The sequence below is a fragment of the Pelophylax lessonae genome, assembly GCF_965119305.1.
Source record: "Pelophylax lessonae genome assembly, chromosome: 3".
Taxonomy (NCBI): domain Eukaryota; kingdom Metazoa; phylum Chordata; class Amphibia; order Anura; family Ranidae; genus Pelophylax; species Pelophylax lessonae.
The window spans coordinates 315755951-315778745 of record NC_138770.1 but is presented as its reverse complement, the minus strand read 5'-3'; the positions used below and the strand labels follow the sequence as shown (position 1 = coordinate 315778745).

The window sequence follows — 22795 nt, the reverse complement described above, 5'->3', positions numbered from 1 at the left end:
GAGGAAGCCCCCAAGGGACATTTACAGCCACCAGGATGATTGGAAGATCCTCGCCCTTGATTTCTCGCAGGAACTGCAGAAGAAGCCTTAGCTGAGGATGATACTGGCCTTACCACGGCCCTTGGAAGCCTGCGGTGTCTATCAGAGGACCCCGTGACATCGTCATGGACTTCGGTATCCTGTGGAGCCGAACCTGCTAAAGGCCCTGCATGTAAGACTGTGCAAACAGAACGGTCTTGAAGGTGGATACCACCAGACTCAGAACTTGCATGCAAAATGGGAGAGTGAACTGTGTGACAGCAGCCGGTGAATCATGGCCTGTGGTCCCTGAAGTTTGTGCAGAGGAAGGACCACCCTGGTCAGAAATAGAATCAGACCTAAGTAAAACAATTCCCATGACAGGGATGGGGGCAGGGCCGGCCCTACCATGGGTCCCGCTGAGTCCATTGGATCCAGACGGCAATTTAGGCAGGGGCGGCCACGCCGTCATCTCTATGTAACAGCCGGAAATGCAGTGCAATATATTTTGCTAAATTGCTGGCAATGGCATGCGTTGGCTCAGTGTTGCGGCTGCGCTGCCGGCTGGGAACAGCGATATTCAACATACCGCCGTCTCTCTCTGCCTCCGTCCGGCATACAGAGTCACCTGCTGGCTCCTATGTACATTGGATAGCTAGGGAGGGGATCAGCCGAGCGGGATGAGGAATTGGTTGTGGAGCGGTGGGGGGGGCATGGCTTGTGGGGCGGAGCCAGATCGGGGCATGGGTTAGGGAGCTGAGCGGAGCAGAGCTGGTTTCCCGGCGGGAAGGCACACACAGCATAGCAAAATTACCCGCGCTCATCACCAGTGCTTCCTGCAAGTAGCAGTTCTTGTTTCTACCACTACCCATAGAATATGAGGCACCACTTTGCCAGTTGGTGAGTTCTTCTACTGGAAAAAAGTTTTCAAGGGGTGATGTGGACATAGTATTAGTAAATATAGGTAATGTGCGTGGCTGGCTGGCATAATAGGTTGCTCATCAAGTGCTGAGCATTGGCTAAAAATAACTGCCTCCATCCCACCCAAACGAATGTGGCAGATGTGCAAAAATTGGGGTATAAGTTAAGCTGTTGCCCTTGGCAACAGCACAAGGTCAAAGTCTAGGGTCACATCTCTGGGGGACACACGGGGAAGTGTCCATGATAGCTGGGTCCACAGGACCCAGTGCAGCGGGCTCTTACCACGTGATCACTTCGATCAACGACAGAGTGATCACTTCTCAACAGTTATCATTGCCAGTTCAGCTTGTGCTGCTGCGCTCCTACAGTACCATCAGTGTCAATACAGTGCCCCATATCGGAGACATCACAGTGCCCCATATTGGAGACATCACAGTGCCCCATATCGGAGGCATCACAGTGCCCCATATCGGAGACATCACAGTGCCCCATTGGTGACATCACAGTGCCCCATTGGTGACATCACAGTGCCCCATCAGTGACATCACAGTGCCCCATCAGTGACATCACAGTGCCCCATCAGTGACATCACAGTGCCCCATCAGTGACATCACAGTGCCCCATCAGTGCCAACAATACTCAATCAGTGTCAATACAGTGCCACCAGTACTTTGCAGTTTGGTGCAGTGAGTTTTTTAAAGTAGTACAAACGCTATTTTTTCCCCAGTCTGTTTTCCACGGGAAAGCATGCGTTCCCATGTGATCCTGATATAAACTAGGTTCACACTTCTGTGTTTCGTGCAGGCCATGTTTGCGTAGGCACGGCAGCCTATTCAAATGAATGGGCTGCTGTACTTGTGTTTCCACAAATAAAAGTGCATGCACCTTTTCAAAAATGTGGCCGGTATGTCATATAATGTTGCATATGGACAAGGTGCTGTTGCATGAAAATCCGACTTCCTGATCAATTTAATTTTAGTATTATTATGAGGTTATAAAATATTGGGTGTGGGGGCCATTTGGTGGGCGTAATTTTTTTTTTTTGGTGGGGGGGGGGGGGCAGCATTTCATTCTTGGACCCAGGCAGCACAATGTCTTGGGCCAGCCCTGGATGGGGGGACCTAAGGTAGTTCAGACATCACCTGAACCTTTGCAGGACCTAAAAAAACCTGAAAAAGGACAAGTCTCACGCACTGTAGTAATACGTGCCTCTACCAGCGGCTTTTAATTTGCTGCTACGACCATAGAGGAATCATCCTCACTATCGGATGGATCAGGGGGTGTGATATAAAGTCCCACTGGACGAGCCGCGTCCACAGCGGCACCTGGCTCAGAATCAGAGGAGACAGACTGAGCAATGGTAGGCAGGGGGAACGCTTCCTCCTGGGGCTTTGCCCACACGCCTTTTCCACCCAGGACACTAAGGACTGCAGGCCCACCGTCAGTGCAACCATGGGAAGCTGGGGTTCAGAGGGACCTGCCACCTTCATGAGGGGGTCAGTGGGTGTGATGTGACCCTGAGGCTCCATAAGGAAAAGAAGACCTTGCAGTACAAAAACTATCTCTTTTGGCACCACTAAAATGATCCCCTCAAGACTCAGGGTACCTATGAGCAGAGAGAGATAACAGGGACCCCCGAAGACTCACCCTACCAACCGGAGAAGCGCAGAGAATTCAAACCCAGTATCATCATGGACGCTATCCCTGTTCATATGTCCCAGGCACAGGAAGAAACTATGGAAGAGGAGGCGCTTCGGCATCCCCACGGGGCTTCAGTTGTCTCCAGCATCTCCCAGACTTAGAGAAAATGGCCCCTGTGACATCATCTGGCTACACAAACATGGCCCCAACCGGAGACCAGCCAGACTAAGGGAAAATGGCCACCATTAGCTACAAACATTGAAGCATGCTGCCAGGATCTTTCCTGCACCCTCTGCAACGCTGCACCCTCTTCAAGGGAACCTGCCTAAAGGTAGGACACACGTTTAGGGGAGAATCTGCACCAGTCTCTGCACTTGGACCCCCTTGCCCTATACCCACACTGCAAACAGCAGGGCATGCACCCAGGGGTCTCCTACACTGGGGCCCCTCCAGACTAACAGGGCGGGACACACTATCCCAGGACCCTTACAGAGTGGGGATAGTGGGGGAGACCCCAGGGGTTTCTGCTGCATTCTCTGTCCCGGGACCCCCACCAGACTAGGTCCAGACAGGGGGGAATGGGAGTGGGGGAAGCCCAGCTGAGTGAGGGATTTAAGGATGGGAGGAAGGAACCTGCAGTCAGGTCCAACCGCCCCTGGAGGTTACCCGCGTTCACCCCAAAGAAAGCCACCGAAAGGGGAGAAGGGGGGACTGTACTTCCAGGGTGCAGGTAACTCTCCAGACAGAACTCCTCGCCACAGTAGTAGGGGAGCTGTCGGCCAAAGGGACCGCTGTAACTCAGACCGAAGCCTGGTCATATGTGACCCTAGGAGATGTTTAACTCGCGGGCCAGCCTCTGTTCATGAGGCTATGTTGCGGCCGACCTAGCACGTAGTTGCGGTCTGGACGTGCTTGCTGGCTGGGCTACGGGGACAACTGGATCTAGATTGCCCAGGGGGGCAATTGATTGTAGAGCTTCCAAGAGAAAACAAAAAAGATGTAAGGAAAGAGAAAATGGCTAGGAAATCCCAGCCGGAAGACTAGGTCCTTACTCCTGACTAACAGATAAAAACTGCTTACCTAGAGCAGAGAGGGGGGTTGTATATACCAGCTGAGGATGGCCCCATGGGTGTAGCCAGGTGTTTTTTGTTCTGCCTAGTCCTACTCCTGGGAGGAAGTAATATAACCCACTAGGTAGGATTCATGGAGTGCTGTGTCTGTCGATGAACAAAAACGGAATTTTTGTAAAATCTTACCTGTAAAATTCCTTTCTCTGAGTCCTCCGACAGTCGCCGCCTCTTCATATTCGTCACATATGGGGGTATTAGACTTTGCTCCGAAGGAGTAGCTAGGCAACAGAATATGTTAACAATAAAGCTTTAACATATCCCACCCTCAAGGGGTGGTCCCCTCAGTCAATACCCTCCTACTTCCTGCAACCATATCTCAGTTTTAGTGGAATAGCAGTAGAGTATACATTCAAACCCCAAAAGAGGGGCGGGGGCGGCGACTGTCGGAGGACTCAGAGAAAGGAATTTTACAGGTAAGATTTTACAAAAATTCCGTTTTCTCTTACGTCCTCCGACAGTCGCCGCCTCTTCATATTCGTCACATATGGGGACGTCCCAAAGCAGTGCAAACATGAGGGGTGGGAAACGCATCCGCGCCGAAAGGCAACGCAGTCTCCACATCAAAGAAAGGAACCTTACCAAAGGAAGGAAACCAGCTGGGCAACAGCAAAAAAAGTGCTCAACAGGAGCAACAACCCAGGAAAAGACAAAAAACCCAGGGAATACAAAAAACTATCCCAACAGCCAGGAGTCCCCAACAAGGGACCCTAGGGAACAGCCGCACTAAGAACCTTGCGGCCAAAGGAAGCATCCGCCGATGCCTGAACATCTACTTTGTAGAATTTTGTGAAAGTGTGCACGGTCGACCAAGTCGCCGCCTTACACACCTGGGCTACAGAAGCCCCATGACGGCAGGCCCAAGACGTACTCAGAGATCTAGTAGAGTGCGCCTTCACAGGCACAGGGGGAACCTTCCCCTGCAAGGCATAGGCCTGTTCAATGGTCTGCCTGATCCATTTGGCGATGGTAGAGGCCGAAGCCGCCATGCCCTTCCGAGGACCCTCTGGAAGAACAAACAAGGAGTCCGTCTTACGAAAAGACTCAGTCGATTTAAGGTAAACCCTTATCGCCCGAACAACATCCAGAGAGTGCAATCTCATCTCCTTTGGATGTTTAGGCTTCGTGCACAACGAAGGCAAAACAATATCCTCGTTAAGATGGAATTCCGAAACTCGTTTCGGCAGAAAAGAAGGATTAGGTCGCAAGACCACCTTATTCAAATGAACAACCAGGTACGGAGACTTGCAGGACAAAGCCGCAAGTTCCGACACTCTGCGAGCCGAAGTGATCGCCACCAAAAAGGCGACCTTTTTGGACAACATAGACAACGAGATCTCCCTGATCTGTTCAAAAGGAGCACGTTGTAACACAGATAGAACGAGATTCAAGTCCCAAGGGGGCAAAGGATCCCTCCTAGGAGGAACCAGATGCCGCACACCCTGAATAAAGGTGCCAACCAAGGAGTTGGAAGCCACGGGACGTTGAAACAGAACGGCCAGCGCAGACACCTGACCCTTTATCGTAGCCAGCGCCAAACGCTGATCGACACCCGTCTGAAGGAAAGACAGCACACGGGAAACCGAGTACGTGCGGGGTGAAAACCCCCTGGACTCACACCAGGCAAAATAGGCCTTCCAAGTACGGTAATAAACCTTCCCCGAGGAAGACTTCCTCGCATTGATCAAAGTATGAACGACCTCTGGAGAGAGACCCTTCTCCTTCAGGACCTCGGTCTCAACAGCCAGGCCGTCAAAGCCAGCGACTGTAAAGCAGGATGGTAAATCGGTCCTTGAGACAGTAGATCGTCTCGAAGAGGCAGACGCCAAGGGGCGTCGACCGCCAGATTCACGAGGTCTGCGTACCAGGACCGGCGAGGCCAGTCCGGTGCCACAAGAATCACCGTGCTGCGTTCCGAGTGTAACCTGCGAAGGAACCTGGACAGCAACTGAATCGGTGGAAACGCGTACATCAGCCTGTACTGATGCCACGGGGCCACTAACGCGTCCGACGCGTCTGCCCGAGGGTCGCGCGTCCTTGCCACGAACCTCTTCACCTTGTAGTTGAGGCGAGACGCGAACAGGTCCACATCTGGAAGACCCCACTTCGCGCACAACATCTGGAAGACAGCCGGGTGGAGAGACCATTCCCCCTGATCCAGGGTCTGGCGACTCAGATAGTCCGCCTGCCAGTTCTCCACTCCCGGAATGTGAACCGCCGTTATCGCCGGGACATGAGTCTCGGCCCAAGATAGAATGTCGGCCACTTCTCGAGCCGCTCTGGCACTCCTGGTGCCCCCTTGGTGGTTGATGTAGGCCACCGCCGTGGCATTGTCCGTCTGCACCCGAACCGGGCAGCCCCGCAGTCGGTCCGTCCAGCGATGAAGACAGAGCCTTATCGCACGCAATTCCAGAATGTTGATCGGGAGGGAAGACTCCCCCTCCGACCAGGTCCCCTGGGCGGACAGAACGCCCAGAACACCACCCCAGCCCGACAGGCTGGCATCCGTGGTGATTACCGTCCACGAGATCGGACGAAACGACTTGCCCCCGGACACCAACGGGGACTGGAGCCACCACAGAAGGTTTTCCCTGGTGCGATGACTCAACGAGATCTGAAGATCCAGAGATTGAGGTCGCCCGTCCCACCTGGACAGGATCTCCGCTTGGAGACCCCGCGTGTGAAACTGCGCGAAAGGAATCGCCTCGAAGGCCGAGACGATCAATCCCAGACATCTCATACACGTCCGCAGAGACGAGTGCGGAACGTCCCTGAGGGACCTGACTTCCTCCTGAAGAGTCCTGAGTTTGTCTTCCGGCAGGAAGACCTTCGCCTGCACCGAGTCCAGTATCATTCCCAGATAGGGGAGACGAACCGACGGACTCAGTGTCGACTTTGGAACATTTATCGTCCAACCAAACTCCTGTAGAGTTTGCATTGTGACAGACAGGTCCTCCTCCAGACCCTGTCTGGTCGCAGACCGAACCAGAATGTCGTCCAGATACCCCAGGACAGAAATGCCCTGGGCCCTCAATAATGCCAGAACCGGTGCAAGCACCTTGGTGAAGACCCGCGGAGCCGAGGCGAGACCAAAGGGCAACGCCACGAACTGGTAGTGATCCTCCGCAATGGCAAATCGAAGGTATCTCTGATGACCCTCGAATATGGGGATGTGAAGGTACGCATCCTTCAAATCGATGGAGGCCATGAATTCCCCCGGAACGAGGGCAGCCACCACCGAGCGCAGGGATTCCATGCGGAACTTGCGAACCCGCACAGAGCGGTTCAGAGCCTTCAAGTCCAGAATCGGACGAACCTTGCCCTCCTTCCTGGGCACGGTGAACAGATTGGAATAAAACCCCCGAAATCTGTCCCGATGAGGCACCGGAACCACCACTCCCTGAGCCCTTAGGTCCCGCACCGCCAGGTGCAGATCCCGCAGGCGCTCTGGAGACAGTTGAAGATTTGAGGGAAAAAATCTGCTCTCCGGCCGAGAGAGAAACTCGATCTTGTAACCAGATCGAACGATTTCCAGAACCCATCTGTCCCGCACACGGGCCAACCAGGGCTGAAGAAAACCGAGCAAGCGTCCCCCCACCCCAAAACTGGGTGAGGGCGCCCCTTCAGGCCGAACTGTTATGGGCTGCAGGTCCGGATTGGCCGGACTTCTGTTTCCCAGACCAGGGCTTCTTCTGAGAGCCTTGGCCTTTGAACGGTTTGCCCTTGTAGTGCGGCCGAAAGGCACGAAAGGACCCCTGAGGGGGCCAAAAATTAGCATGCTTCTTCCCAGAAGCCCCCTTAGCCTTGGGGAAATGGGGCAAGAGAGTGCTCTTACCCCCGGTGATCCCCTTAACCAACACATCCAGGGACTCCCCAAAAAGGCGAGACCCATCATAAGGCAGATTGGCTAAGGTCTTACGGGAAGATTGGTCTACCGACCAACATTTCAACCAAACCAGGCGGCGAGACAACACCGCCACGCTGTGCACACGTGCAGCCAACGGAATCAGGTCCAGGTCCGCATCACACAGATACATGACACCCTGGTGGATCTGATCCACCATATCCAGGGTCGCCGCCGAGGCCGAATCGGCCACTAGGACGCGCCTAAGCATCTGCGTCCAACTTGCGATCGCCTGGGCCGCCATGAGAGAAGCAAACAGAGCCTTAAGCATAGAACCCGTAACAGAATAAGTATGACGGGCAAGAGACTCCAGTCTCCTATCCGTGGCATCACGGAAAACAGGGGAACCCTCTGCAGGAATCGCAGTGGCTTTGTTCAAAACCGCAATTGCATGATCCACTGGCGGAGGCACACACCACCGTTCATCAGTGGCAGGCGAGAAAGGATAACGCAGCTTGAATTTACTTGGTACCGCAAAAGGCTTGCGCAGATCGCGCCATTGATCCTTAACAGCGCGCTGAAAATCAGCATTGCAGGGAAAAACCTGCGGCGTCCTGCGTTTCCTCTGCGTCCCATAAGCCGCCAAGGCAGCGGGGGGACACACTTCGTCTTGCAAACGTAGCGTCTGCTTAATGGAAGCAATCAACTCATCCATGATTGCAAGCTCTTCAGGCGAGCCAGGGGGAGAATTATCAACCCCTTCAACTTCAGCCTCTACCTCAGACCCCACTAGATCAAGAGAGGAGCGGGACCCCGATAAGGAGGTCCCTGCCAGAACAGCCCCATCACCTTCACCCTCAGAATCAGAGGACAGAGCAACTCTGGGCCGTTTAGTAGATTGAGCAGCCACCAGCATTTGCACCTGGGCAGCAAGGCCAGCCACAATAGTGGCTAAATCCCCCCCTGGGGGGGAAACAGCGGTCCCCTGGCTTTCCACCAATACTGTAGGAAACTTGCCCTCCTGAGAATCCATTGCCCCTGTAATGCCAGACAACCAAGGGTTAACTGCCCCCTTTTAGCAAGCGCGGCAAGCGCAACCCACCGCACCACACTCAGGCACAATGAGACCCCCACAGGGAATATACAAACTGAATACAGGCAATGGATAGCAAGAACAGAAGGATAAAACCTGAGGAGACCCCGCTGCTGCTGCTGCCTCGATCGGTGTTCCTGGAAAGAGGAAGTGATGCTGCCAGGGCGCTCTATGTAAGCCTATGGAGGCTACAAGAAAATGGCCGCCGTGCATGTAAACCATGCGGCCGGAGCGGGCGCCGGTAAAATGGCGTCGTTTGGCGCCGAAAACGCCGCTCCACAGTGCATAAAAACACACACATTACATCCCAATATAAGGATACATGTTAGATCGCCGCAGCGATCGCTGTATATGCCCAAACATGCCAAGAAAAAACATGCCCCACAGCACACAGCTTCTCACACTGCCCAGCCTGACACACACAGTGTCATACAGCTCCCCCCCCCCCCCCTTGCAGCCCACAGCATGCAGCCGAGAGATAGGGAGACAAGCAGTGTGATTAAAGGCAGGTTACACAGTCCCAGACTGAGACCCCCCCCAGACAGACAGGTCCCCACATAAATACACTTACCTCACATGGCGTGGGGAACCCGCACAGGCGAACAAGCCGCTGCACATGAGGCAGGGAGAGTCGCAATTCAAGACGCACACAATGGAGGTTAAGAAACCGCACAGCGTCCGGTGAGGTAGCCACCTCACCAATCATCCCTGCACCGAACAGGGATGGGTCGTTCACTGTGCCAGGAGCGTTACCTGGTTGAACGCTCGATGGCAGACTGGGAAGCCACTGACCCACGACCTGCGACCAGGGGGATCAGCCCGAGACCCAGTCCGCATGATCCTCTTTGTCCGAAGAACTAACTAATGCTGACAAAAATAACAGCTAAGTAAAGATAGAGAGAAAACTCAAACAAAATATTAAAAAGAAGAAAGAGTCTGGGACAGAAAGTCCCAGCACAGAGAGAGCCAGCCACTCCTGACAAGCTAGACATTAAAACTGAGATATGGTTGCAGGAAGTAGGAGGGTATTGACTGAGGGGACCACCCCTTGAGGGTGGGATATGTTAAAGCTTTATTGTTAACATATTCTGTTGCCTAGCTACTCCTTCGGAGCAAAGTCTAATACCCCCATATGTGACGAATATGAAGAGGCGGCGACTGTCGGAGGACGTAAGAGAAAGAGACATTTCTATTGGATTTACAGTAGGTCAGGAGAGCGAGGGGGTCATTCAATAGTATCAATGCCTTCATTCTCCAGGAACAAGCTGCATACTCTTGTAACATAAGGCCGGGCATTGTTGTGCAGGAGGAACCCAGGACTCACTACACCAGCGTAGGGTCTGACAATAGGTCCAAGGATTTCATCCCCATTCCTAATGGCAGTCAGGCTCCATGGTCTAGTCTGTAGAGGTCTGTGCGTCCCTCCATGGCTATGCCTCCCCAGACCATCACTGACCCACCACCAACCTGGTTGTGCTGAAAGATGTTACAGGCAGCATAACGTTCTCCACGGCTTCTCCAGACCCTTTCAAGTCTGTCACATGTGCTTAGGGTGAGCCTGCTCTTATCTATGAAAAGCTGAGGGTGCCATTGGTGGACCTGCCAATTTTGGTGTTCAATGGCAAATGCCAATTGAGCTCTATGGTGGCGGGCAGTGAGCACATTGGGCCCTGAGGCCACCCTCATGAAGTCTGTTTCTGATTGTTTGGTCAGAGACATTCACACCAATGGCCTCCTGGAGGTCATTTTGTAGGGCTCTGGCAGTGCTCATCCTGTTCCTCCTTGCACAAAGGAGCAGATACTGGTCCTGCTGATGGGTTAAGGACCTTCTACGGCCCTGTCCAGCTCTACTACAGTAACTGCCTGTCTCCTGGAATCTCCTCCATACTCTTGAGACTTTTGGGCAATGGCACGTATTGATGTGCTATCCTGGAGGAGTTGGACTGCTTGTGCAACCTCTCTAGGGTCCAGGTATCGCCTCATGCTACCAGCAGTGACGCTGACCCTAGCCAAATGCAAAACTAGTGAAAAACAGTCAAAAAATTAATAGGGGAAAAAAATGTCAGTGGCCTCCACCTGTAAAACCATTCCCGTTTCAAGGGTTGTCTTAATGTTGCCCATCTAGTGCACCTGTAAATTTAATTAACACCAAAGCAGCTGAAACTGATTAAAAAAACCCTTTGCTACTTACCTGACCAGATCAATATCCTAGGATTAACTGACTTGATGCTATACTCTGATTAAAAAGTGTTCCTTTAATTTTTTTTTTTGAGCAGTGTATTTCAAATGAACTTAAACCTCCACAATGAAATTCTCTTATTTGTTCCCTTTTCGTTTGCTAAACATACCCTGAAAGGGTTTTGTTTTATCTCTCTACAAAGTGCAAAATATATCTATCATCTACCTATTTTGTAAGCTTACAACTTCCTGCGCTCAAGGAGATTGGGGGAGAAAAAAGGAGAAGTCTGTGTTTTTCGTGATCAAAAATGAAGTATGCAGAGCTGGCACCATGTGCTTAGAGTTTTATAGCTGAAAATACACAGTGTTGTCATGTCAAAGGAAGGTAGGAGAATAAACTTGTCAAATGACGGCAGAGCAGGAGCTCTCCCAACCTGGGTGGACAGGATAAAATGTCCTCCCAGTCACGTGACTTCCACGTGTCCTAGGGGCCATGCTGCGGTGGCGATCTGTCACCTGCTGTGTCTACTGGACCCAGCAGATAACAGGTCATTGTACTGGGCCGGAGGCATGTGATCGCTGTCGCTGTGATATAAAATCAAATCACATGTAAAAAGAAGTCTCACACAACCCATGAAAAAAAAGTGCTCTGTATAATCTTCCTTTTCCTAATACCACTCCTGTGCTCCACCACCTTACACACCATAAGGAGAAAAAGATAAACCCTTTTTAAATGAAGTTCAACTTTAAAAGGATAAAAAAAAAGACAGGGTAATGTGCATGTTTTTCCAGATATGTATCAAATTTTTTTTGAGTGTTTTTTATTTGCTTGACATAAGCTTCAATGATGTAATCCCTATTATTGTGCTGGAATAATTTATACTTTTTTAAAGACATTTGCTTTAGAAAGTGTGTCTTTATTTAAGCTCACCTTCACTGTGTTGGCTGCCAGCACTTCCACCACCATAGCTGTATCCAGGGTCTGGGAAACCTGGATGTGGGCTGTAGGGATGAGGCAATGGATACTGATACTGAAATGCCATTGGCCACGGAGCAGCTCCTGGGTGTGGTAAAGGAGCAAGTGTATCCTGATCAGATGTTCCACTTGACCCATCATGGTCATTAAGAGAGAGATTTGCCATGTCTGTGGGTTAAGGAAAAATAATAACATTCAGATTTTGGTGTGTGATAAAATATAACCACAAGATGGCACTGTAATAGAAATAGTGATGGTACACAAAAATAAAGAAGCTGGAGTATGATACATACTGCCACAAAGATCTCCAAAAATATAGTAGCATTGTTCAGAGAAAGTGATTTTATTGACAGTGTGGCGGATGTATCCAGCTTTGAGGAGGTTGCTGGCATACTTTCGTGCTTCTCGCCGATCCGTGAAGCCCTCCACATGGTTATAAAGCCAGTCCACTACATCAGAACCTGGAATAAAACAGGAGTAAGATATAATTTATTGAAATTAATATTTCTGTGGGGGAATAAGGCTGTAAAACAATAAAAGCCATTGGTTGGGTCTTGCCACAATAGCATCTTTTGCTGTAAAAGACTAAGTAAACTTAAACTCAACAATACAAATTTTAGTTTACACAAATGTGGAGGGAATATCTATATTTTTAAAGCTCTTTGGAATTAATGTGGTAACACAATTTGGAGGAGCACACCCAAATATTACAGACCTTGCAACAATTATGCGATTACCAAATGGGTAGAATGGTAAAAGCTTGGAATGTCTGTCAGGTTTTTATTGCTTTCTTTATCCTTGCAGGGAAGACGTCCACTTATTTTTTTTTTCTGATGAACACAAAGGAAAACCTAACATTTTAGCACATCCTTACTGCATCCAAAAATTTAAAAATGAAGAAAGACGAGTTTTAGGAAATGTTTTTATATTCTCTAGGAGCAAACGCATCTCATCTGTCACCAAGTCTAGAAACAAGTTGTAAAATCTTCCTTCTGATATGAAGTGCTTTTGACAGTTGGAAAAGCATCACTTAAAGCGGACCTAAACTAAACCAGTGAAAAACTGCAAGTAGGCAGCTCTTTGTTACTGCAGAAGAGACATGCTATGTCTGGAAAACAGCACGAGGGAGCAGATTGATCCAACATGTAGGTCAAACTGTGCCCTAAGACAAGGGGGGTTTAAATGTGCCTCTATAAGTCACTGAATATGCATTTGTTTATAAATCAAAAAGCATACATATGTTTTATTAAAAAGGTAATAAATCTTTATTCATACAATTAGAAACAGTAAGTACGTCTAATCAGCATATATAGATTTGAAAAAAGACAATAACATGTACAGACATATGAGGGTATTGCTGGAGCTACGCGTTTCGCATTATGCGATTCTTCAGGGTCCAGCAAAAAGATGTATTTAAACAGAGAATCAGTCTTAGAAATCTAAAAGGTATATAAAAAGCTTATTAGATTCATAAATAGAACCATATAAGTAAAGCATTTTTATTTACAACTCATCATATATACATTTTATTGCTAATGCTTTAACCAATAGAAACTAGTATATTCAATTAAAAATGAATATTTTTTACCATTGTCTCTAGAAAAGAGACTCAGCATATGTTTAGACAGGAAAAGTTTCTATATATGTCTTGCATCACAGATCATTTCAACTTGTATTTAAGGTGCATAGGCTATATATAATTACGAAATTTCTACAAAAGTAAGAATACAATACAAGAGTGAAGACCTTCTAATATATATAGGGAAGAAGAAAAGGAAAGAGAAGAAAAAAAAAAAGGGGGGAGATAGTTAAGAAAAGGGATATAGAAGAGAGAGGGAAAATGGAAAATGAAGTGAAGTGTGTAAAATCACGTGAGCCAAAGGGGGGGCGATGTGGGAATAGGCCAATCCCCCAGATGAAAGACATCCGGGGGATGGTCCATCCACAACAGAGGTATGGAGGGGATTGCACAAAAGTAGCCAAAATAAGGACCCACATATTATACAGATAGAGAGAGTTCAGAGATTTCCATTGCTTATTAGAGAAAAAAAAAAAAAACGGTCTTACCTACATTTAGAGATCGCAGTGGATAGCATAGATCGTACTTATTTGGATTTAAAAACAGACTATATGGAGAAGGAGCCATAGGTCCCTGAAACCAATGATAACGGAAAGAGAGATGTTTCCATGAATTTCAAATTGTGTCTGACTGATAGAGAGGTAATAGAAAATCTATTAATCAAAAATATGCTTACCAGGAATTCACTTTAAGGAATCATATGTGTAGTGACAGGAATGTCAGATTTTCGTGAAAAAGTGTCAATTGAATAGGAAAAGTACTGGTCATTGAAGATAACCCAGTATTTGGTTTTAAAACATAATGGGTTGGTGTGTATCAAAGTGACACTGATGAGAAAATTAGAGGTGTATATAGTGCAAAAAATATGCAGTGTAGTAAAGTGAGATCCCCGAATAAAAATGGGCACTTGGTTCTCATCAGGAGATACCGATCGATAGATTCAAAATCTATACTTCTTTTGCCATACAATCGATCAGTATTTCCTCTGTTTTGTTTTTGTATTTTTTAGAACCTTTTTGGTATGTACTTTCAGTAAATACCGATCTTGTATATTCAATGTAATTTTAATGGATTTAAACATTTGTTGCTACTCCTCTTTAAGATATCTTGCCGCTTTGTGCATATATCAGCACTTGGTTGCTATAATACACTGTGCATCCTTGTTAGGATGAGACATGACCAATGGCAAAAGACATCGCTATCTGTATATTTACTTTGCGGCGTAACGTCACTTCCAGTCCCGGAACCGGAAGTGACGCTTACTTCCGGTTTGCAGGAACATCCTCCCACGGCGTCCCACGTGGACGCTTTTGGCGGACGGATGTGGGGGGCGGGAGACATGGTGGAGGAGGATGTGCCGATCTACATCAGGTCAGTATTTATAGCTCTAACATCCAACAGCTCTCAGTAGTGGGTCTTTACCCAGATGGCTGTATCCCCGCTGAACGTTTGAACTAAGACTTACTGGTAAGAGATAACTTTTCTTATTTCCGAGCAGTATTAGATATGTATTTCTTTCCTGTGAGCGAACAAATACTTACGGGCTTTTCCTTGAATATATGTTATTTCAGATCCTGGATGAGAACCAAGTGCCCATTTTTATTTGGGGATCTCACTTTACTACACTGCATATTTTTTGCACTATATACACCTCTAATTTTCTCATCAGTGTCACTTTGATACACACCAACCCATTAGGTTTTAAAACCAAATACTGGGTTATCTTCAATGACCAGTACTTTTCCTATTCAATTGACACTTTTTCACGAAAATCTGACATTCCTGTCACTACACATATGATTCCTTAAAGTGAATTCCTGGTAAGCATATTTTTGATTAATAGATTTTCTATTACCTCTCTATCAGTCAGACACAATTTGAAATTCATGGAAACATCTCTCTTTCCGTTATCATTGGTTTCAGGGACCTATGGCTCCTTCTCCATATAGTCTGTTTTTAAATCCAAATAAGTACGATCTATGCTATCCACTGCGATCTCTAAATGTAGGTAAGACCGTTTTTTTTTTTCTCCAATAAGCAATGGAAATCTCTGAACTCTATCTGTATAAGATGTGGGTCCTTATTTTGGCTACTTTTGTGCAATCCCCTCCATACCTCTGTTGTGGATGGACCATCCCCCGGATGTCTTTCATCCGGGGGATTGGCCTATCCCCACATCGCCCCCCCTTTGGCTCACGTGATTTTACACACTTCACTTCATTTTCCCTCTCTCTTCTATATCCCTTTTCTTAACTATCTCCCCCCTTTTTTTTTCTTCTCTTTCCTTTTCTTCTTCCCTATATATATTAGAAGGTCTTCACTCTTGTATTGTATTCTTACTTTTGTAGAAATTTCGTAATTATATATAGCCTATGCACCTTAAATACAAGTTGAAATGATCTGTGATGCAAGACATATATAGAAACTTTTCCTGTCTAAACATATGCTGAGTCTCTTTTCTAGAGACAATGGTAAAAAATATTCATTTTTAATTGAATATACTAGTTTCTATTGGTTAAAGCATTAGCAATAAAATATATATATGATGAGTTGTAAATAAAAATGCTTTACTTATATGGTTCTATTTATGAATCTAATAAGCTTTTTATATACCTTTAGATTTCTAAGACTGATTCTCTGTTTAAATACATCTTTTTGCTGGACCCTGAAGAAGCGCATAATGCGAAACGCGTAGCTCCAGCAATACCCTCATATGTCTGTACATGTTATTGTCTTTTTTCAAATTTATATATGCTGATTAGACGTACTTACTGTTTCTAATTGTATGAATAAAGATTTATTACCTTTTTAATAAAACATATGTATGCTTTTTGATTTATAAACATATGCATATTCAGTGACTTATAGAGGCACATTTAAACCCCCCTTGTCTTAGGGCACAGTTTGACCTACATGTTGGATCAATCTGCTCCCTCGTGCTGTTTTCCATATTTTATATGGGGGAAGGTGCCAACTAATTTTCTATTTACACAGGCCCCAATCTCCCCTTCTACACAAATTAGACATGCTATGTCTCTTCTGCAATAACAAACACTTACCTGCCTGCTTGCCACTTTTATTTGATCTTGCACTGAGCTGTGCATGCGCAGCTCAGTGTGCACTTCCAACGCACTCTGGCTGTGCTGGAATGACAGACCGCCAAGCACATGCACAGGATGAGGTCATTCTACAAATTAAAACCTGCCACATGGACAGAAGATGACAGGGGATGGTAAGGAATGTATCCGACACATCAATGGAATGACGATGTGAGTATTACTGGGAGTTTAGAATCACTTTAATAGGGTAACCTATGTGTTTACACCATAGTCCTCCTGGCGGGTTCATTTTTTGAATGCAGTAGGCCTTTGTTCACAGAATTGATGCCCTTTCTCAAGAAAAGAAACACAGAGGAGAATAGTGAGGTGGCAGGTTCAGAGTGCTGTGGTAAACTGTAGGTGTGGCAAAATGGTGTCAACAGTGGGAAGGGCTTAAAACTATATACAGCGTGCAGGGGTCCACAGTATGTATTGTGCAAAGTACAGGTGCAAGCAATGCATAGATGCAGGGGTCAGGTGTGTTTAATATACATAATGCAGGGGTCATGTGTTAAAATATTTTTATTGGGGTGAAAGTCCTTCTAATGGAGAGTCTTATTAATACCAAGTTGAATTCCTAAAATATCAGACATCGGCAGAACCACCACAGATTAGTGCTGTTCCCACGCTTGCTTTGATCCCCTTTGATTCTTTAATCACACTGATGCGGTTTTTAGGTACTCCATGCAAGGAGACAGAGAAGTCGCAGTGTCCTGAGTACATTTTTTAATACTCAAAAGAAACAAGCAGCAGCAGTAAGACCTTGACAGCCCAGTCCATGAAGCAGTGTCTGGTTTCAAAAGAAACCGGAAAAGGCTGTATAGATCCCTCCCCTCTAACTCATTCTCTACATTCTGTATAGGGAGTAGGACATCTGCAGACAGTCCCAGGGAACACAGGCACAAAGTAGTGGGCAGGCTGTCCTCCACACAGTGCCCTTAGCTACACCTGATATCTCTCGCCTCTTGCTCCATTTCCCCAGCATTTACATTCCAGGACCAGGTAAAAGGTGAGAGGCTTCTTGGGTTGATACAAGATGGATTCTTCAGTCTGTAACTTTTGATCAGTGAATTGTTGACACAGAAGCCACCTCCTTCAGAGGGCAGAAGCAGTGCTGACATATGCAGATCGTCTTGCAGCTGCAAAGTGAAAGGTGTGGCTGCAGCTCAAAGGACAGCTACTCAATACGTGCAGTGAGTGAGGGCTCAGTGGGCCCCATCTCCCTTGGGTGTCCTTGTGCACTGCACACATTAGGGATATGCCACTGCCTACTGGGAGATACCATGTGAAAACCAGGCCATAAATCTGTAAACATCTACCCAAAATTACAACATCACTTTCAGATAGTTTTAGCTTTGACCTACTTAAAACCAGTGTTAATCACGTCAACAAAAATACATTTGTCAAATTTTTGTCAGCTGTAGGTTTTCAGTGACAAAAATAAAAGAAAAGAAAATTCAGTTTCAATTCAGATGACTAAAATGGCATTTTAGTCAAAAGACTGGCTAAAACTTTTGACATCAAAATGAACAATGCTTTAACAAGACAAAAGCAAAACACAGATTTCTGTCGTGCCAAGAAACATGTAATCTGTAAAAGGTGAAAAGATTGTGGCTCGGCACTAGGAATCTAGTTAAAAGAAATATCGCTGCACATCCAAAAGCAGGGTTTTCTTATACTAAAGTGTATAAAGTGGATAAACATTTTTAGTGATTAAAAGTTCATGCTTTTTCAAGGTCACAGAACAGACATCCTTTGTGAACACCCAAAGCGGAGTTCCACTCAAAAAGTGTAACTTCCCCTGTAAGGCCTCCTGACCCACTGAAATGCCACATTTGGCATGTCTTTTTTTTTGGGGGGGTACCTTGTTTTTGCAGGTACCCGCTCTAACTTCCGCTTGAGTCGCTTCTTCTTCCCCTCCCTCTCTGCAATCATCTGGGACACGTCACGGGTCCAAGAAGATTTCCCGTCCACTCAAGAACAGCACGACTCAAGAATGAACAGTGCGCACCCAGCTGTGAAGCCGCAAGCTGTCGCAGCAGGGTGTCCACAGTAGTGATGCCAGTGACGCGGGGAGAAGAGGGAGAGAACCAAGGCTCCTGCATCGCTGGACTGCGGGACTGGTGAGTGTTTAAAAAAAGTCAGCAACTACATCTTTTGTGGCTGCAGACTTTTAAGAAACACAAAAACCAGTGGAACTCCGCTTTAATGTACTTCTTTTCATTTAAACTAGAAGCACAGCAGTGCATGGGCTTACCACAACTAATGTTGGGCTGGGAAGGAGCTTCCAGCCTGAAGAATCACTCTGCAGAAAAGTAGTTACACTGTTTATACAAAGTAAAAAAGAAATTTGCTTAACCACTTGCCGTCTGCTTACGTTGATAGTACTGCGGCAAAGTGGTCTGTTATCGTCTGACAACGTAGATCTACGTCATCAGACACTCCCCTCTCTCGGCGGCGCGCGCGCACCGCCGGAGGCTCGCTCCCGCTGTATTCAGTCACAGCGGGAGTCGGGCCAGGGGAGGAGCAGCGGCGATCGCCGCTGCTCTTCCCCGATCGTCGGGGATCTAGTGTGGTGATCCGCCTGCTTGTGTAAACACAAGTGGGCGGATCTCCTAAGTGACAGGCAGGGTCAGATTGCAGGGTTCAGCATACCTGAACCCTGGATCTGTCCTTGTGTCACTCAGTCACCTCCCCCCACACACGTCAGTAAGCACCAGGCATACATTAACCCCTCCCTCTCCAATAAAGTTAACCCCTTCCCTGCCAGTGTCATTTTTACAGTAACAGTGCATATATATAGCACTGATTAGTTACTGTAGTAATGTCACTGGTACCCCCAAAAGTGTCAAAAATGTCAGTCAAGGGTCCGATCTGTCCGCCGCAATGTCGCAGTCCCGCAAAAAAAAAAAAAAAAAAAAAAAAAAAAAAAAAAAAAAAAAAAATCGCAGATCGCCGCCATTACTCGTTAAAAAAAAAAAAACAACAAAAATGACAGAAATCTTTCCCTTAGTTAGTAAACGCAATAACTTTTGCACAAACCAATCAAAATACGCTTATTGTGAATTTTTTTTACCAAACATAGGTAGCAGAAAACAAATTGGCCAAAAATTTAAAAAAATTTTGATTTTTAAATTTTTTTGGGGGGAATTTCATATAAAAAAATATGAAAAATATTGTTGTTTTTTCACAATTTACGCTCTTTTTTTGTTTATAGCGCAAAAAGTAGAAATCACACAGGTGATCAAATACCACCAAAAGAAAGCTCGGTTTGTGAGAAAAAAAGGACGTAAATTTAGTTTGGGTATGGCGTCGCACGACTGCGCAATTGTCAGTTAAAGTCACACAACGCCGAATCGCAAAAAGTGGCCCAGAAGCAAGACATCAAAATCCTCTAGTGGTAAAGTGGTTAAAGGGATAGTTCACCTTCACCACAAACTGTGCAGCTCTGACTAAAGTTGAATAAAGCCCTTGCTATAGGTGTAGGCCATTTACATACCTTATGAAGCCTGACTGGAATACTCCCGGGACGTTGCTAAGTGGGGTCTAGTTATCACTGCTCACTTCCACCATCACAGGACTGCGCTCTCAAATGCTAAGCTCAGAGATACTGCATCAGAGGAGAGAGACTATTTGAGGGGTTTTGAATCAGAGAAAGAGCTCACTGCTGTGATGGTAGAGGTGAGCAGTACTGACTAGGCCTCACTTTGCGACGTCCTGGGAGTACTTCGCAAAGTCCTGGAAGTATTCCAGTCAGGCTTCATAAGGTATGTAAAGTAAGTGACCAGATTTTTTTTAAAACGAAATCCGGGGACATATTTTATTGCAAATGGCACAGGACTAGGGATGCACCGAAATGAAAATTTTTGGGCCGAAACCGAAAATGCAGGATCCCATTGGCCGAAAACCGAAACCGAAAATGACTTTTCCCCCCCCAAAAAATTTTAAATAGATGGAACAGGGGCATACGCCAAAAAACAGGCAGCAACGTACACCTGTCGCTGCCACCCTGTCACAGTATATGTACTGTGATGGGTTGGCAATAGGTTAATTTAATTACCAATGGTATTTGTATTATGCAGCATGAGGGGGTAAATGTATTGTCACTGCTGCATTAGTGACCGACCAGTGGCAGTTAATTAACCCCTTTGTGCTGCATTAGTGCAACCAGTATCAGTGTTAATTAACACTGGTTGCACTGATACTGGTTGCACTAATGCAGCACAAAGGGTTTAATTAACTGCCACTGGTCGGTCACTAATGCAGCAGTGACAATACATTAACCCCCTCATGCTGCATAATTAATACAAATACCAATGGTAAGCTGCCTCAGCTATCACCCCCCCCCCCCCTCCCTTCTCCCTCCTCCCTCCTCAGCCTCAGCGTCCCTCTCCTACTCACTCCTCCAGTCACTGTGTCCATTATTCAAAAGTCCCGCCTCTGGCCGGCCGCCCGCCTCCCGGTGATGTCACTACTACTACGATCTGTACATGAATGAACTGACACACCGGGCGGGCGAGCGGCTGCTAATAGCTGTCAGTATGTGAGCTTCACTTATCTTCAATTCCCTGACAGTCCGGGCGGGAGGGCGGGGCGAGCGGCCGCTAATACATAGTAGTATGTGATCCTTCCTGTCAGCTCAGCGGGACTGTGACTGTGTGTGAATGAGATCTGATCTGACCTGACACCGGGAGGGGGGGCGGGGGGAGCGGCCGCTATTAGCTGTAACTATGTGAGCCCTTCACTTCCTTGTCAGGCATGTATCTCCGCTGACAAGGAAGTGAAAGACTCACATAGTTACAGCTAATAGCGGCCGCTCCCCCCGCCCGGTGTCAGGTCAGATTAGATCTCATTCACACACAGTCACAGTCCCGCTGAGCTGACAGGAAGGATCACACAGTTCTATCTATTAGCGGCCGCTCACCCCGCCTGGTATGTCCATTCATTAATGCAGAGATCATAGTAGTAGGGACGTCATTGAGAGGCGGGCGGCCGGCCAGAGGCGGGACTTTTAAAACCTGCCCTGCGCTGCGCCCTCCTCCTTCCTCACGGCGGCCATATTAATTTCGGCACTGTTAACCCATTATCGGCCGAATTGATGGTTGGCCGAAATTTCGGTGCATCCCTACACAGGACTGCATAATACGCAGAGCGCTGGGCACAGGACTGCATAATACAGAGAGTGCTGGGCACAGGACTGCATAATACACAGAGCGCTGGGCAAAAGACTGCATAATACACAAAGCTCTAGGCACAGGACTGCATAATACACAGAGCGATGGGGACAGGACTGCATAATACACAGAGCGATGGGGACAGGACTGCATAATAAACAGAGCGATGGGGACAGGACTGCATAATAAACAGAGCGATGGGGACAGGACTGCATAATAAACAGAGCGATGGGCACAGGACTGCATAATACACAGAGTGCTGGGCACAGGACTGCATAATACCCAGAGTGCTGTGCACAGGACTACATCATATACAGGAGGGAATTAGGCATAGAGTGCAGGGTTCAGAGGTTTGCTATGCACAGAGGACACTTCTGCCCCCTTCCCTCATAGATTATCTCTGTAGCCACCTCTTAGCCCTTCCCCTGCAACAGCTAAACTCTCTCTATATGCAGCTGCATCAGCTCTGACCCCTGCCCCCCCCCCAACTGCTCTCATCTGTGTACAAATAGACCCCCTCCCCCCCCCATCTGCTCACCTCCCAGTCTCAGCCCACCACACAGTCGATTGTTGTTGGCTCTGCCTCTCCTCCACTTAACAGCAGCAGGAGTGGCAGTGAGATCGTCCAGCAGGGGGCATCAAATCTCAAGCCACCAGGCTGTTTCTCAGCCAGCATGGGATCCCTCGTCTATGCTAATCCGGCCCTAAATCTGGGGACAAAAAGACTTGGTCCAAGGACAGTGTGCTCAGTCCGGGGACTGTCCCCGGAAACTGGGGATGTCTGGTCACCCTAATGTAAAGAGCCTACACCTATAGCAAGGGTATTATTCATATTTAGTCAGAGCTGCACAGTATTTTTTTTAATTTACAAACATCCTTTAGACAGGTTTTTTTGTGAAGGTAAACTATCCTTTTAAGAAAAAAAAAAAAAAAAGTTATCACCTGTTAACTCACCTTTCCAGGAATCTTCCAGGATGGCTTACAAGAGCGAGAGTGGCTCCTCTCATATAGCACAGGAAACATATGATACACATTATAAAAAGGAGCTGAAGAATACAGACCCTGAGTGATAACCGATAACCGTAGGCATTGCAGACAAATTACTACAATACATATTCACACATACAAAAGGTAGAGCAGGAACTG

At 47.2% G+C, this 22795-nt stretch overlaps 1 protein-coding gene across 3 annotated transcripts in view; it reads right to left on the bottom strand.

Annotated features, from left to right (window-relative positions):
• DVL3 (dishevelled segment polarity protein 3) overlaps positions 1 to 22795 on the bottom strand; it is a 327108-nt gene that overhangs the window by 4638 nt on the left and 299675 nt on the right. For all 3 annotated transcript variants that reach the window (XM_082249429.1, XM_082249427.1, XM_082249428.1), the window contains exons 13-14: positions 12092 to 12259; positions 11754 to 11966 (exon numbers count right to left, since the gene is read on the bottom strand). In XM_082249429.1, coding sequence (XP_082105555.1) covers positions 11754 to 11966; positions 12092 to 12259 — 381 coding nt within the window. The remainder of the gene's footprint in view (positions 1 to 11753; positions 11967 to 12091; positions 12260 to 22795) is intronic.